We start from the raw sequence: 11,926 nt of genomic DNA on the forward strand, positions 1-11,926 counted from the left end.
CACAAAGGCGACAGATTTTTTAGTACTGAGATCTCTGGATAGTGCTCAATTAATGTTACACAAAAATAAAGCCTTTATACATGAATAGTAGAATCATACTCACAATAGTTCTTTTACCAGAAGCTGGAGGGCCCAACAAGAAAATTCTAGGGACTGAAGAATGAAAACAATCAATAACTGCTCATAATCAGCCAACATTCACCCATTAGGAAATCCTTTAACAGCCTCGTTTCCCCCTTATATTTAATAACAAATGTATTAAAACATTTTGTATAACAATCTCTGAAGACAGATAGTTACCTGATCAAGACAAGAGTCCCACATAGTTCTCACCTTGACTGGTAAAACCCAAAGAGCGCTATACTTTGTGCACTGGTGTTGCGGCTGGCAAACTCCCGAGCTCGGCACTCTGGTACACAGCATGGCCAAGCAGTGCTGAGAGCACCACCATGAGGCAGACGGGCAGTAAAACAGCTTCCTAAAATCTGTTCCTGAGCACACAAGGCTTGACAGGGATTCAAGGCCAAACAAAATCAAGGACAAGACATTCAAGATAATCGTGCATCGAGGACGGCCGACTCTCAAACCACAGCACTTACAGCTGCCAGCAGAAGACGGCAGTTATGTCACGCAGAGGTTTCTGCCGCAGTCTTAAAAGCCTGATTCTGCAGCTGTCACTCAAACGCTGTGCTCTCTACAGAAGTCTAACTCGGTCTAAGCTTGCATCTCATACAAATACAAAAGTACAGACTAGAGATTGTGTGATGATTGGGATACTAATTTATACAAGGTGAAAAGTGCAGCTCTGCTCATTTGAAGCTGAGGCTGAATTGTCTGCAGTGGCCCAATGATACATAGAATTAAAATTGCTGTTATTGAAATATCAATGTACAGTGTATCTGTATGAACACAAACACAACTGCAAGTCAAGTCTCTGTGGCTGTGAATGAAAACAGCTGCTCGTCTCTCATCAAGAGCAACACTGCCCTCTGGTGATTCACTTTAAAACCTAAAACAACTGTTTTCGGACTAGTTCAGAAAATGATTCATAGTACATGTGGCGGGTAAAGGAAAAAACAAACAAACACCTGATCTATTGGGGCAGTCAGGGATGGACTGTACTAATGTTAAGCTCTTTGTTCATCTCATGGCTATATGCAAAACTATTTAATTGATTGATTGATTGATTGATTGATTGATTGATAATGCGCCAAGCAGTTATCCCAAAGGATTCAGTCCACTGGCCACAGGAAGGATTTAAAGCGACTGAATTCTGGCACTTGCCTTCCATGCTGTCTCTCTTCAGCAGGTCTATCAGGTACTGAATGGGATCCTCGGGTCTGTCCACTATCAGCTGGGTCAGCATGGACTGCAGTGGGGAGGAACCGAGGTGAGATCGGTGAAATACATCTTCCATTGCATAACAGAAATAGTTGTATTTCTTTGAACAACAATTTATTTAGGCAAGTGACCTGCATCACTCTAAAGCAGTGGTTTTCAAACCGGTCCTGGAGTACCCCCTGCCCTGCTGGTTTTTGTTCCAACTGAGGATTTAATTGCTTAATTGAATCCTTAATTGCCCTAACAAAGCAATATACCATTCAATTAAGCAATTAAGACCTCAGTTGGAACAAAAACCAGCAGGGCAGGGGGCAGTCCAGGACCGGTTTGAAAACCCCTGCTCTAAAGAGATGGGTGTCAGCCCTGCAGATGGCTTAAATTACTGGACTCGTGTAGCTCTGCGTGATCAAGCGCACAGGGGAGGGAGATGTAGCTTATTAGCATTCACCCAAACGCTTTCAGAGTTTTCATCAGTGATATTTATCTGCCACTCAGTTTATGCACTTTATCGGATTCCCCCACAGCGCACCGCCAGTGCAGTCGGGCAGACCTTCACCATGAGCTCAGACTGACTGTGACTGTGGTTTCATGCCCAGCCTACCTCCATCAAATCATAGATTTCCTTCTCCTCCGCATACACGGCCATTTCAGGAGGAATCCTCAGTGGTTTGGTCGTTGCGTCCATCTTGAATTGACAGCTGTCACTTTAAACACAACAAGTGGCCAAAACGCTGTGGAGAGAAAGACATGTTGTCGTTTGTATGGGATGCCTGTAAGTGTAAGCCAAACACGAAGTATTGAAAAGTAACAAATCAAATTCGTTTCTGGGAAAAAACAAAACAACGAAAAGGTCTGTGTTGTGCTACACGAAATCAACATATTTTCCAATAAAGCGTCACAAACCTCCCCAGGCCTGTCTGTGGAGAGTTTATAAGGACTTTCACCGCTAAATGTCAGAGCAGAAGCGCAGCAGCTGAGCGGGAGGAGACTCGAGCGCACCGGCCAACACTTCCGCAAACAGGCGCGGGTTGCTAGGGACGGTGACTCGTCATCAAAGTGCGCAGATCACACAGGCACACTTGTTCACTCGTTCACTATTTCCTATTTAGTGACTGGCAGTGAGTGCACTATATTTCAGCAGTGAGGGAACAAAATGGCCGACACCCTAAATAGTGCACTACTCAGTGGAGGGGTCGGTTTCGGACGCCGCTACAGGCTACTGCGGACACGACTCGGTTCATAGCGACGTTGTGTACTCGTCATCAAAGTGCGCAGATCACACTGATTTAAACCCGTCCACTGCAGCCCGGCACACTGACATGCACATGGCTCTGTGAAGTGTATATAATGCTTGTAATACATTTTTTAATAGAAAAAAGAAAATGTTGTATAGCACATACAAAAGGGATGGAGACGAAACAAAATACATATAATATGTTGAGCTGCAAAGGGATCTTAAGAAAGGGATCAGGAAAGCAAAGAGGGAACTAGAAAGAAACAGCTCTTGGAGCTAAAACCAATGCAAAGAGCTTTTTTTCAATACTACAACAGCAAGAGGTCAATAAAGGAGGAAGTAAAACAGATAAAGGGCAACAATTGAAATATCCTGGAAAACGAACAAGATGTGGCAAATGTTCTAAATGAGTATTTTAAAGAGGTTTTTACAAAAGAAAAGACAAATGACATGCCACAGGTTGACAACCAGTCCAGTCAAACCCTAAGAGAGATCAGGATAAATGAGGAGGAGGTACTAAAGCGACTAGCAGAATTAAAAACAAATCACCTGGGCCAGATGGGATATTTCCAACAGTACTTAAAGAAATGAGGGAAATTATTTATAGGCCGCTAAGTCAAATATTCCAAATGACACTTAGAACAGGGGATGTGCCAACTGACTGGAAGACAGCAAATGTCATAGCAATCCACAAGAAAGGGGACAAAACTGAGCCAGGAAATTACAGACCAATCAGTCTCACCTGCATCACCTGTAAAATGTTGGAAAAAATGATTAGACAGAAAATAGAGGAGCATCTTAATGAAAACCATATTCTTGGAGATACTCAACATGGGTTTAGACGAGGCAGATCATGTCTTACTAATCTATTAGAATTTTTTGAACATGCGACTGCAGCTGTAGATCATGTGAAAGCATATGATATGATATACTTAGATTTCAAAAAAGCTTTAGATAAGGTTCCACACCAAAGACTGATCCTCAAATTGGAAGCTGTAGGCATTCAGGGTAATGTAAGTAGATGGATTATGAACTGGTTGATGTCTAGGAAACAGAGGGTGTCGATTAGAGGAGTTGCTTCTAACTGGAGTGAGGTTGTTAGTGGAGTTCCACAGGGATCAGTACTAGGGCCTGTGCTGTTTCTAATCTATATTAATGATCTGGACTCTGGGATTGTTAGCAAACTTGTCAAATTTGCAGATGATACTAAAATAGGCGCTCAGCAGATACAATCTCGGCAGTCTATTGACAATTTATTTTAATTACAGAAGTAGAATTAAAATAAGCATATTGTGCTTCAATAATTTTGTCAGTGTAGGATAATCTGCTACTGTAGAAAGATACATTTTGCACTTTACTTTTCTGTGCCTTGGACACATTGTGATTAGTATTTATGAAGTAAGGTACAACATGCGTCTTTGTGCAGTAGCACCTTATTACTCCTGCCTAATATCTGCCCAACACGCAGCTGGCGGATACTAAACGCACAGCCTGCAGATTTAGCTGGCATTGCGAGTTTACCTTTGGCGTGGGAAAGGAAACGTGTCTGCAAAGTGTGAGGTTGCTAAAGTGAAAACAGCTGCCAAGTGACGGTGCCGAGTCACCTGGATACCCGTCAACAGTGCCGCCAGCCCGGCTCCTCTCCCGCTGCAGCCCGGCCCCTCAGCCCCTCAGCCCCTCAGCCCCTCAGCCCGGCCCCTCAGCCCCTCAGCCCGGCCCCGCAGCTCCTCAGCCCGGCCCCGCAGCTCCTCAGCCCGGCCCCGCAGCTCCTCAGCCCCGCAGCCCGGCCCCTCAGCCCCTCAGCCCGGCCCCGCAGCTCCTCAGCCCCGCAGCCCGGCCCCTCAGCCCCTCAGCCCGGCCCCGCAGCTCCTCAGCCCCGCAGCCCGGCCCCGCAGCCCCGCAGCCCCGCAGCCCGGCCCCTCAGCTCCTCAGCCCGGCCCCTCGGCCACTCAGTCCGGCCCCTCGGCCCCTCAGCCCGGCCCCTCGGCCCCTCAGCTCCTCAGTCCGGCCCCGCAGCCCCGCAGCGCCGCTCCCGTCCCGCAGCCCCGGGCTTCCACACAAACACGCATCAGTCTGTAAAGCACAGCAGCGCTGCCGATAACCTCTCCGACGGTAAGCGGGGTTTATTGTGCGTTTAAAACAACTCGTGTAATCTGCGACCAAGCGGTGATGGCTGCCGCTGCGATATTGTACAATTGTTGGTGAATGCGTTGCGAGGTGAGACGTTTATTTTGGGTGCGTTGTGTTTCACATTGCAGCGTAACTGCTGGTTTAATCGCAATCCAAATTATTTTTCGTTAGTTAATCATTTACTTTTCATCAAAGCTAAAAAAAACTACATCTACAATTTCATTTTAATTGACATTTTTACTGTACAGTAATATAACACGGCACTTTTCCACAAAAAGCACAATGTGTCTCTTGTTTAATGAATGGATCATTCTCAATGCAGTGATGCTATGATCATTATGACGTGTTATCACATAAAAGTTGAGGTTTATAGAGGAACTTGGTATATTTAAATCGATATCGATCTGCTGCTTTTCCTCTAATATATAGATAGATTGATATCTCTTATAGATGCATATAGTCAGAGATCAGATTTCCTCTTTATCCAGTAGTGGGTCGATATCAAAGAGAAAGACGGGATATTCGTCCATATGGGCTGATTATTTATCAATGTATATATAAAATAAGCAGTGCGTTGTACACTTAGGCAGGTCAACTCAATTAAGCAATTAGAAATATTAGAGATCAGCCAATAGCGAGGCGCGGGATTCAAATTATCTATGAAATGTTATTATTTTTATGAAGATAATGTTTACACAGGTACAGGGGGATTAAAAATCATTTCTTTCAAATCCTCCAAAACATCAACAACTCAGCGAGCTGCATCAGCTGCAATAATTAAACAGCAGCCAGGCTGGGAATGAAGAGCAGGTGGTTTTAGGACTGAAAACAGTTCTTTACGCCATGAGTTGTGGGAGTCTGGAACAAGTTATCCAGCCATGTAGGGCTGACTGTAGGTTCCTTCAATAAATGACTCCGCTGTCAGCTTCAAGCAACCTGTAAAGTTTCCCACCCCCTGCTGATCAACATCTTATTTCTCAACACATCACATTATTTTACCTAGAAGCTGAAGTTTCCAGTCTAGTGTGTTTATGTCAGAGAAAAGGGGACGTCGCAAATTTGTGAACATAATTTCTTACAAACATCATAAATTGCGGGAGTGAATGTCTGTTTGTTCTAGTGGAAATGAGTCCATATATCACATTTTAAACCACTGTGGACAATTTAAGTGTTTCGGCCACTTTGATGAGCCGAAATGAATCTAGGACGATGAATCTTGGATCTTAGCACGCACGTTTTGTCACAATGTCATTAATCACACCTGACAAGTTAGTGCACTTGGCCGAGACGAGTGCAAACATCTATTGTATCATGAGACGAACAGCGCCGTTTGGGACAAAAGCACACAGACTGGGAGTGAGAATAGTTTCTAATGGAGCTTCTAATATGGTAACAGTAACCAAGTACGAAACATCTTTTTACCGAATATGCAGAGCTGCAGGAAAGGAGAAGCTGTGAGGGGCCTAGACTCTGTCAAAGCCAGCGCTATCTTAGTGTTTCAGTCAGTGAAGCAGAGGAGGAGGGAAAACAAATCCACAAAGTTAATAACTGACTGGGAGAAAATGAAGTTTTTATTAAGCCATGCAGAAATCTCTCTCTGCTGTCAATGTTTTCACACACCTTAGAAACTGTTGCATCAAACAAGAGCTTTTATCCCTTCGCTACAACGCCGTCAAAACAAGCAGAGTAATTTAGTCATTTAATATCAGTTCCCAGGGCAATTTGCGAGCGCTCCCTGGGGTCCCGATTGCTGGCTGACGCCTAGAATACGAGGCACTCTTCTCCCTGGGTGGCAATTGACAGATATGGAGCGGTTTGGTGTTATTGCATCTGCTCTACTTTTCCTTTTATTTCTTATGTGCGAGACAAATGGGGATCTGCTGTGTGTACAAATGAACCTTCCCCATTGCCTGGTTCCCCTGAAAATCACACAGATGCAAATCACAACGACCGTGAATTTCCGGCAAAGCACAGTCGAGACACAATCTGATTTGCAGCGAGTGCTTTAGTGAAAGTCAGCCGGACTCATGGTACAGTCTGTCGTGCAATTGGGCCGGTCCAAGATACAACTTAAGGTACTGGATGGCAGTACACCGGACAAGCACACATCTAGAAGTTAAAACCCAAAAGGTTGACAGTGAGCAAGTGGTAATGCTAATAAATGTATGCGTTGCTTAGCTGGACTGGACTGATTATTGCATGGGTGGAGCAGTTCCTCTCCCCAAGGGTTGGGTTCCTGTGTGTTTGTATGGGTTCCTTTCCATTAGCAACCGAGTTAGACGTGATTTAAAGAGTTAAAGCTTGTGGTCTTCACACACAAGTTGCTGCCTTTGTTGGGATCAGCAGAACGGGAACATTCAAAGCGCCCCCAACAACTCGATTTAATTCAGTAACCAAAGACTCATAATGCACCAACCAACCGAAGTCACCCATGGGATTGTGTGTGTGTGTAGGTCTACGGCGAGCGCAGGCAGTTGATGGGCCAGTATGAACGAGGTGCGGGAGAACCTGAATGCCATCGAGGAGAAGAGGCGGCGCTTCAAGCAGCAGCAGTTCACCTTCGTGGCGGCGCTCGAGCGGAGCCGGGAACTCGCCCACGACCGCACCAAGCCCGTCTCCTCCGTCGCACAGGTCCGCCTCGCCCCCTCAGCTGCCGTTTCCCACAGGGCCATAGTAGAGTTTCATGCTCTCTCTCTCTCTCTCTCTCTCTCTCTCTCTCCCTCTCTCTCTCATATACACTCACCTAAAGGATTATTAGGAACACCTGTTCAATTTCTCATTAATGCAATTATCTAACCAACCAATCACATGGCAGTTGCTTCAATGCATTTAGGGGTGTGGTCCTGGTCAAGACAATCTCCTGAACTCCAAACTGAATGTCTGAATGGGAAAGAAAGGTGATTTAAGCAATTTTGAGCGTGGCATGGTTGTTGGTGCCAGACGGGCCGGTCTGAGTATTTCACAATCTGCTCAGTTACTGGGATTTTCATGCACAACCATTTCTAGGGTTTACAAAGAATGGTGTGAAAAGGGAAAAACATCCAGTATGCGGCAGTCCTGTGGGCGAAAATGCCTTGTTGATGCTAGAGGTCAGAGGAGAATGGGCCGACTGATTCAAGCTGATAGAAGAGCAACTTTGACTGAAATAACCACTCGTTACAACCGAGGTATGCAGCAAAGCTATTGTGAAGCCACAACACGTACAACCTTGAGGCGGATGGGCTACAACAGCAGAAGACCCCACCGGGTACCACTCATCTCCACTACAAATAGGAAAAAGAGGCTACAATTTGCACAAGCTCACCAAAATTGGACAGTTGAAGACTGGAAAAATGTTGCCTGGTCTGATGAGTCTCGATTTCTGTTGAGACATTCAGATGGTAGAGTCAGAATTTGGCGTAAACAGAATGAGAACATGGATCCATCATGCCTTGTTACCACTGTGCAGGCTGGTGGTGGTGGTGTAATGGTGTGGGGGATGTTTTCTTGGCACACTTTAGGCCCCTTAGTGCCAATTGGGCATCGTTTAAATGCCACGGCCTACCTGAGCATTGTTTCTGACCATGTCCATCCCTTTATGACCACCAGGTACCCATCCTCTGATGGCTACTTCCAGCAGGATAATGCACCATGTCACAAAGGTCGAATCATTTCAAATTGGTTTCTTGAACATGACAATGAGTTCACTGTACTAAACTGGCCCCCACAGTCACCAGATCTCAACCCAATAGAGCATCTTTGGGATGTGGTGGAACGGGAGCTTCGTGCCCTGGATGTGCATCCCACAAATCTCCATCAACTGCAAGATGCTATCCTATCAATATGGGCCAACATTTCTAAAGAATGCTTTCAGCACCTTGTTGAATCAATGCCACGTAGAATTAAGGCAGTTCTGAAGGGGGTCAAACACAGTATTAGTATGGTGTTCCTAATAATCCTTTAGGTGAGTGTATATATATATATATATATATATATATATACACATATATACACACACACACGCACACTTATATGTTATATATACACATTTTCTTATTAATTTCACATATTATAGCCTAAGATTGCAGTTGACTCCTGAGATACTACATACACAACCTGTTGGAGCCTGCAGTGGTAATCACATCCAGCCTATTTTAACCAGTCTGGTTAATTAGCGGAGATCTGGGCTGGACCCAAATCCAGAAGAAAGCGCAGCGCTGTGAGTTTGACAACCCTGTCCTCCCCCGCCCACACCACCCCCAGGGCTGTGAGTCAAAAGCACAGAGTGTTTGCATCTCCAGCTCAGGGTCTGGAAACGACCAGCGCCCAATCGTTTCGATGAGACGGGTTAATATAACCCTATCGATACAATGTTAAGTATCGTATTGTCACTTGTTTTTCTCTTATTTTGACAACGACCATATACATCCTCGCCCATGCAGGTCCAGAACTACCTGGAAAACCACTGTAGCAACGCCACAGACCGCCGCGTCCTCGCTCTGTTCCTGGACATCGTGAATGAGCTGAGCGGCACCCTGCAGCTCCTGGAGGCCCGCAGCCCGGTTGGTGTGCCCGTCGATGACCGTCTGGACGCCTGCCGGACGCTGCTGAGCCCCAGCACGGACATCGCCGGCCTGCGCGCACAGTGAGTGGATGGGCCCGGCCGTGACACTGCTCAGAGTCCACACCCTTCACTGGAGCACAGAGTTTACATCACAGCCTCACGAGGGATGTTTAAACGTGGGGGTTAACATATTATATGAAGGGTAGGAATGAGAGGAAAGTCTTGGGAATTAAGGGGAAGTGATAAAGCTCAGAAAATTGGGACATGGGACGCTGTTGTCTTGCGAAGGTACCTGTACAGCTGTACCTGAAAGTCTCCACAGCACTCGTTTGAAACAATGTGATCTGGCGATTCATTTAGTTTGACATGCTGTTAATTAAGATATACTCAGTCAGTGGTGCATCCTGAGGCTGCTGACCACTGATTGAACCTCAAGAAACCCAGAGAGGCCCGAGGGACGGCCGGGGTTACGAGGGGGTGGCACTGCAGTCCCATCTGAAAAGATAAAGTATAGGAGTACAGACCCGCTTGAAGAAGTGTAGAAGGATCAACATACATCAAACTAAACGAATCGTCAAATTAGTTTTCTGTCGTTGGAGCGGTTCTCAGCACGTGTATCTGTGTGACGATTCCCCGCAGCTACCCTCACGACGAGCTGAACCGGCTGAGCTGCGACGAGGCCAGGAATTATTACGGGGGGGTGGTGAGCCTGCTGCCCCTGGCCCACGAGCTCCTGCTGCAGGCCACGTCCAGCGCCAGCGCCTACAAGAAGAGGGTGGCATCGGAGTCCCACCCGCCTCCAGAGCCCAGCTTGGACCGCCGGAACAGCGTCACCAAGGAGCGGCCCACCTCCTACAACGGGCGTGTCACCAAGCACCCCGGCCACTCCCACGGCAAGGCTCCGGGCGGCTGGCACATGGGCAAGCCGGCCTGGAGACCTCCTGGGCGCACAAATAAATGCTGAGGGGCTTCCTGCGTTCAACTCTTAGAGCAGCGCTGATTTCTGACTAAGAGAAATAGGAATATTAATCGTGCCCGCGCTGCGACTTCACTTCTCCTCTCAAGAGGCAGCACAGTGCCCGTGTGGCAGTATGGTTTCCATGAGTATCCATAAGGGTCTGTCCTTTCTAATACATCCAAACCACAGAGATTTAGGTACAGCCTTACAATAAATCACATCTTCCTGGGCTTTGCTAGGTAATTGTTTAATTTAAGCAATGTCCATTTCCATTAACTATTTGTATTGCAACACATTGACCCATTTATTTCAGACGCGGTCATTACACTGAAGTTTCGATATACGGGGACATCGTTTCCACTAGGAAGGGAAAAGATCCAGTGCTATGACAGGCGACTAGAGACATCCTCCATTAACAGACAGACAGCAGAGCTCTTTGTGGATTTGGCTCTTGACATCTCGATCACTAACCGTGCCAGGCAGGGGGGCGAGACCCCACACACCGACTGCGGCTCCCATACAGCGTCGATCAGAAGACTCAACTAGGCACTAGATAACCCAGGGAGTCCACTGCGTCCTGCACCGTGGTCCTGACACACACACGCCACGATTCGGGGCTTCAGCCAACCTGTGAAAGCGCGTGTATCGGCAGATACTTCTGCTTGTTCAGGCGGCGGCCAGGTGTGAGATATTGGGTCGCTCTTCCTCCCGAACTTCACTTTAAAACTCCATTAAACAGCAGCACAAGGTAACATCAAATCTGTGTTTAATGTCTGAGCACAGCGAACTAGAGCGACTCAAATTAAGCAACAGGTTGAGGCAGAAAAGTGGAATTGTATTAATGGCGAAACCTGGTCTATGGGTGTCACTTTAAAAGAGCAATACTGTGTGCTATGATGCTGCTTTTTGGGACAATACCATGTCCACCTATGACCTGTATGCAGAGAAAGTCTTTTGGTTGCCAGTCACCATAAACAGATTTCGTTGGTTTCCCTGGCAGATACCTCAGATCAAACTCCGAACCAATTACTGACATTTTGTAAACAGACACTCAAATGCACTGACAGACAGACAGTTCTCCCCAGTGTGGCACCGCATGGCTGCGACAGGCTGTCAGCTATAGTTACAGAACAGGAGCGCGTGAGCTTCGGTGAGCGACGTCTCGCCTACTTTCCTGGAAGAGGTGTGGAATCGATGACCAGATGTGATCATTTGTGGTTTTTCCATGTTTTCCTTCCCCCTCAGTGGGAGCCGTGTGCATGTGTTGCTATGGCTCATTGGAGAGCTACGAATTTCAAATCTGAAATCGTATCTCAGTGTCCCACGCTGCCCCCGGCCACCTTGTGCTGCAGTATAACATGGGTCCTCTGCCCACCACAGGTTAGCTTTCCTTAAGCGAGGATCAGATTCCCAACTGGAGTTCCCAGACGTGCAGTGGTCAACATTTCCACCCTGCAGACCCTATCCCTGGTCAAATCAATGTTGCCACACTTTTTAGAGGAGTCATTCACATAATAATCTTGAATCCAGAACCTCAAATTCCAGAATAATAATAAAAAAAAGTTAGAATAAAGGAATTGTGTGTTTATATAGTTTGCACATAGGAAACACTTTCTTAGAAGTATAGCCACAATTTTATTTTATAAGCAAATGGGAATGAAATCAACCTTAATTGAATAAAGACTCAAATCAAGTAAAATTGCTGTGATGTGGTCTTTAC

The 11,926-nt window shown here is 46.4% G+C and overlaps 2 protein-coding genes across 4 annotated transcripts in view; one reads left to right on the forward strand and one right to left on the reverse strand.

Moving 5' to 3' along the window:
* ak8 (adenylate kinase 8) overlaps window positions 1-4,233 on the reverse strand; it is a 41,320-nt gene extending 37,087 nt beyond the window's left edge. The window contains exons 1-4 of one of the 3 annotated variants that reach the window (XM_066712656.1): window positions 4,180-4,233; window positions 1,943-2,072; window positions 1,285-1,369; window positions 104-153 (exon numbers count right to left, since the gene is read on the reverse strand). In XM_066712656.1, the coding sequence (XP_066568753.1) occupies window positions 104-153; window positions 1,285-1,369; window positions 1,943-2,026 (219 nt within the window). In that variant the 5' untranslated portion in view covers window positions 2,027-2,072; window positions 4,180-4,233. Of the gene's footprint in view, window positions 1-103; window positions 154-1,284; window positions 1,370-1,942; window positions 2,073-2,244; window positions 2,506-4,096 lie in introns of those variants that run through there. The other 2 variants (XM_066712655.1, XM_066712654.1) reach the window with 2 other exon arrangements.
* Window positions 4,234-4,565: 332 nt separating this feature from the next.
* Window positions 4,566-11,905, forward strand: spaca9 (sperm acrosome associated 9). Its single transcript, XM_066712657.1, has 4 exons — window positions 4,566-4,687; window positions 7,159-7,336; window positions 9,127-9,329; window positions 9,888-11,905. The coding sequence occupies exons 2-4, from the start codon at window positions 7,193-7,195 to the stop codon at window positions 10,210-10,212; spliced, it is 672 nt and encodes a 223-aa protein (XP_066568754.1). The 5' UTR covers window positions 4,566-4,687; window positions 7,159-7,192; the 3' UTR covers window positions 10,213-11,905.
* Window positions 11,906-11,926: the final 21 nt, after the last annotated feature.

Source organism: Amia ocellicauda, chromosome 9, assembly GCF_036373705.1.
Source record: "Amia ocellicauda isolate fAmiCal2 chromosome 9, fAmiCal2.hap1, whole genome shotgun sequence".
Lineage (NCBI taxonomy): Eukaryota > Metazoa > Chordata > Actinopteri > Amiiformes > Amiidae > Amia > Amia ocellicauda.

Coding starts and splice junctions, on each gene's coding strand:
- spaca9 (XM_066712657.1), top strand. CDS start 7,193: ATGAACGAGGTGCGGGAGAACCTGAATGCCATCGAGGAGAAGAGGCGG. Junction 7,337..9,126: donor CCGTCTCCTCCGTCGCACAG/GTCCGCCTCGCC, acceptor TCGCCCATGCAG/GTCCAGAACTACCTGGAAAA. Junction 9,330..9,887: donor ATCGCCGGCCTGCGCGCACA/GTGAGTGGATGG, acceptor GATTCCCCGCAG/CTACCCTCACGACGAGCTGA.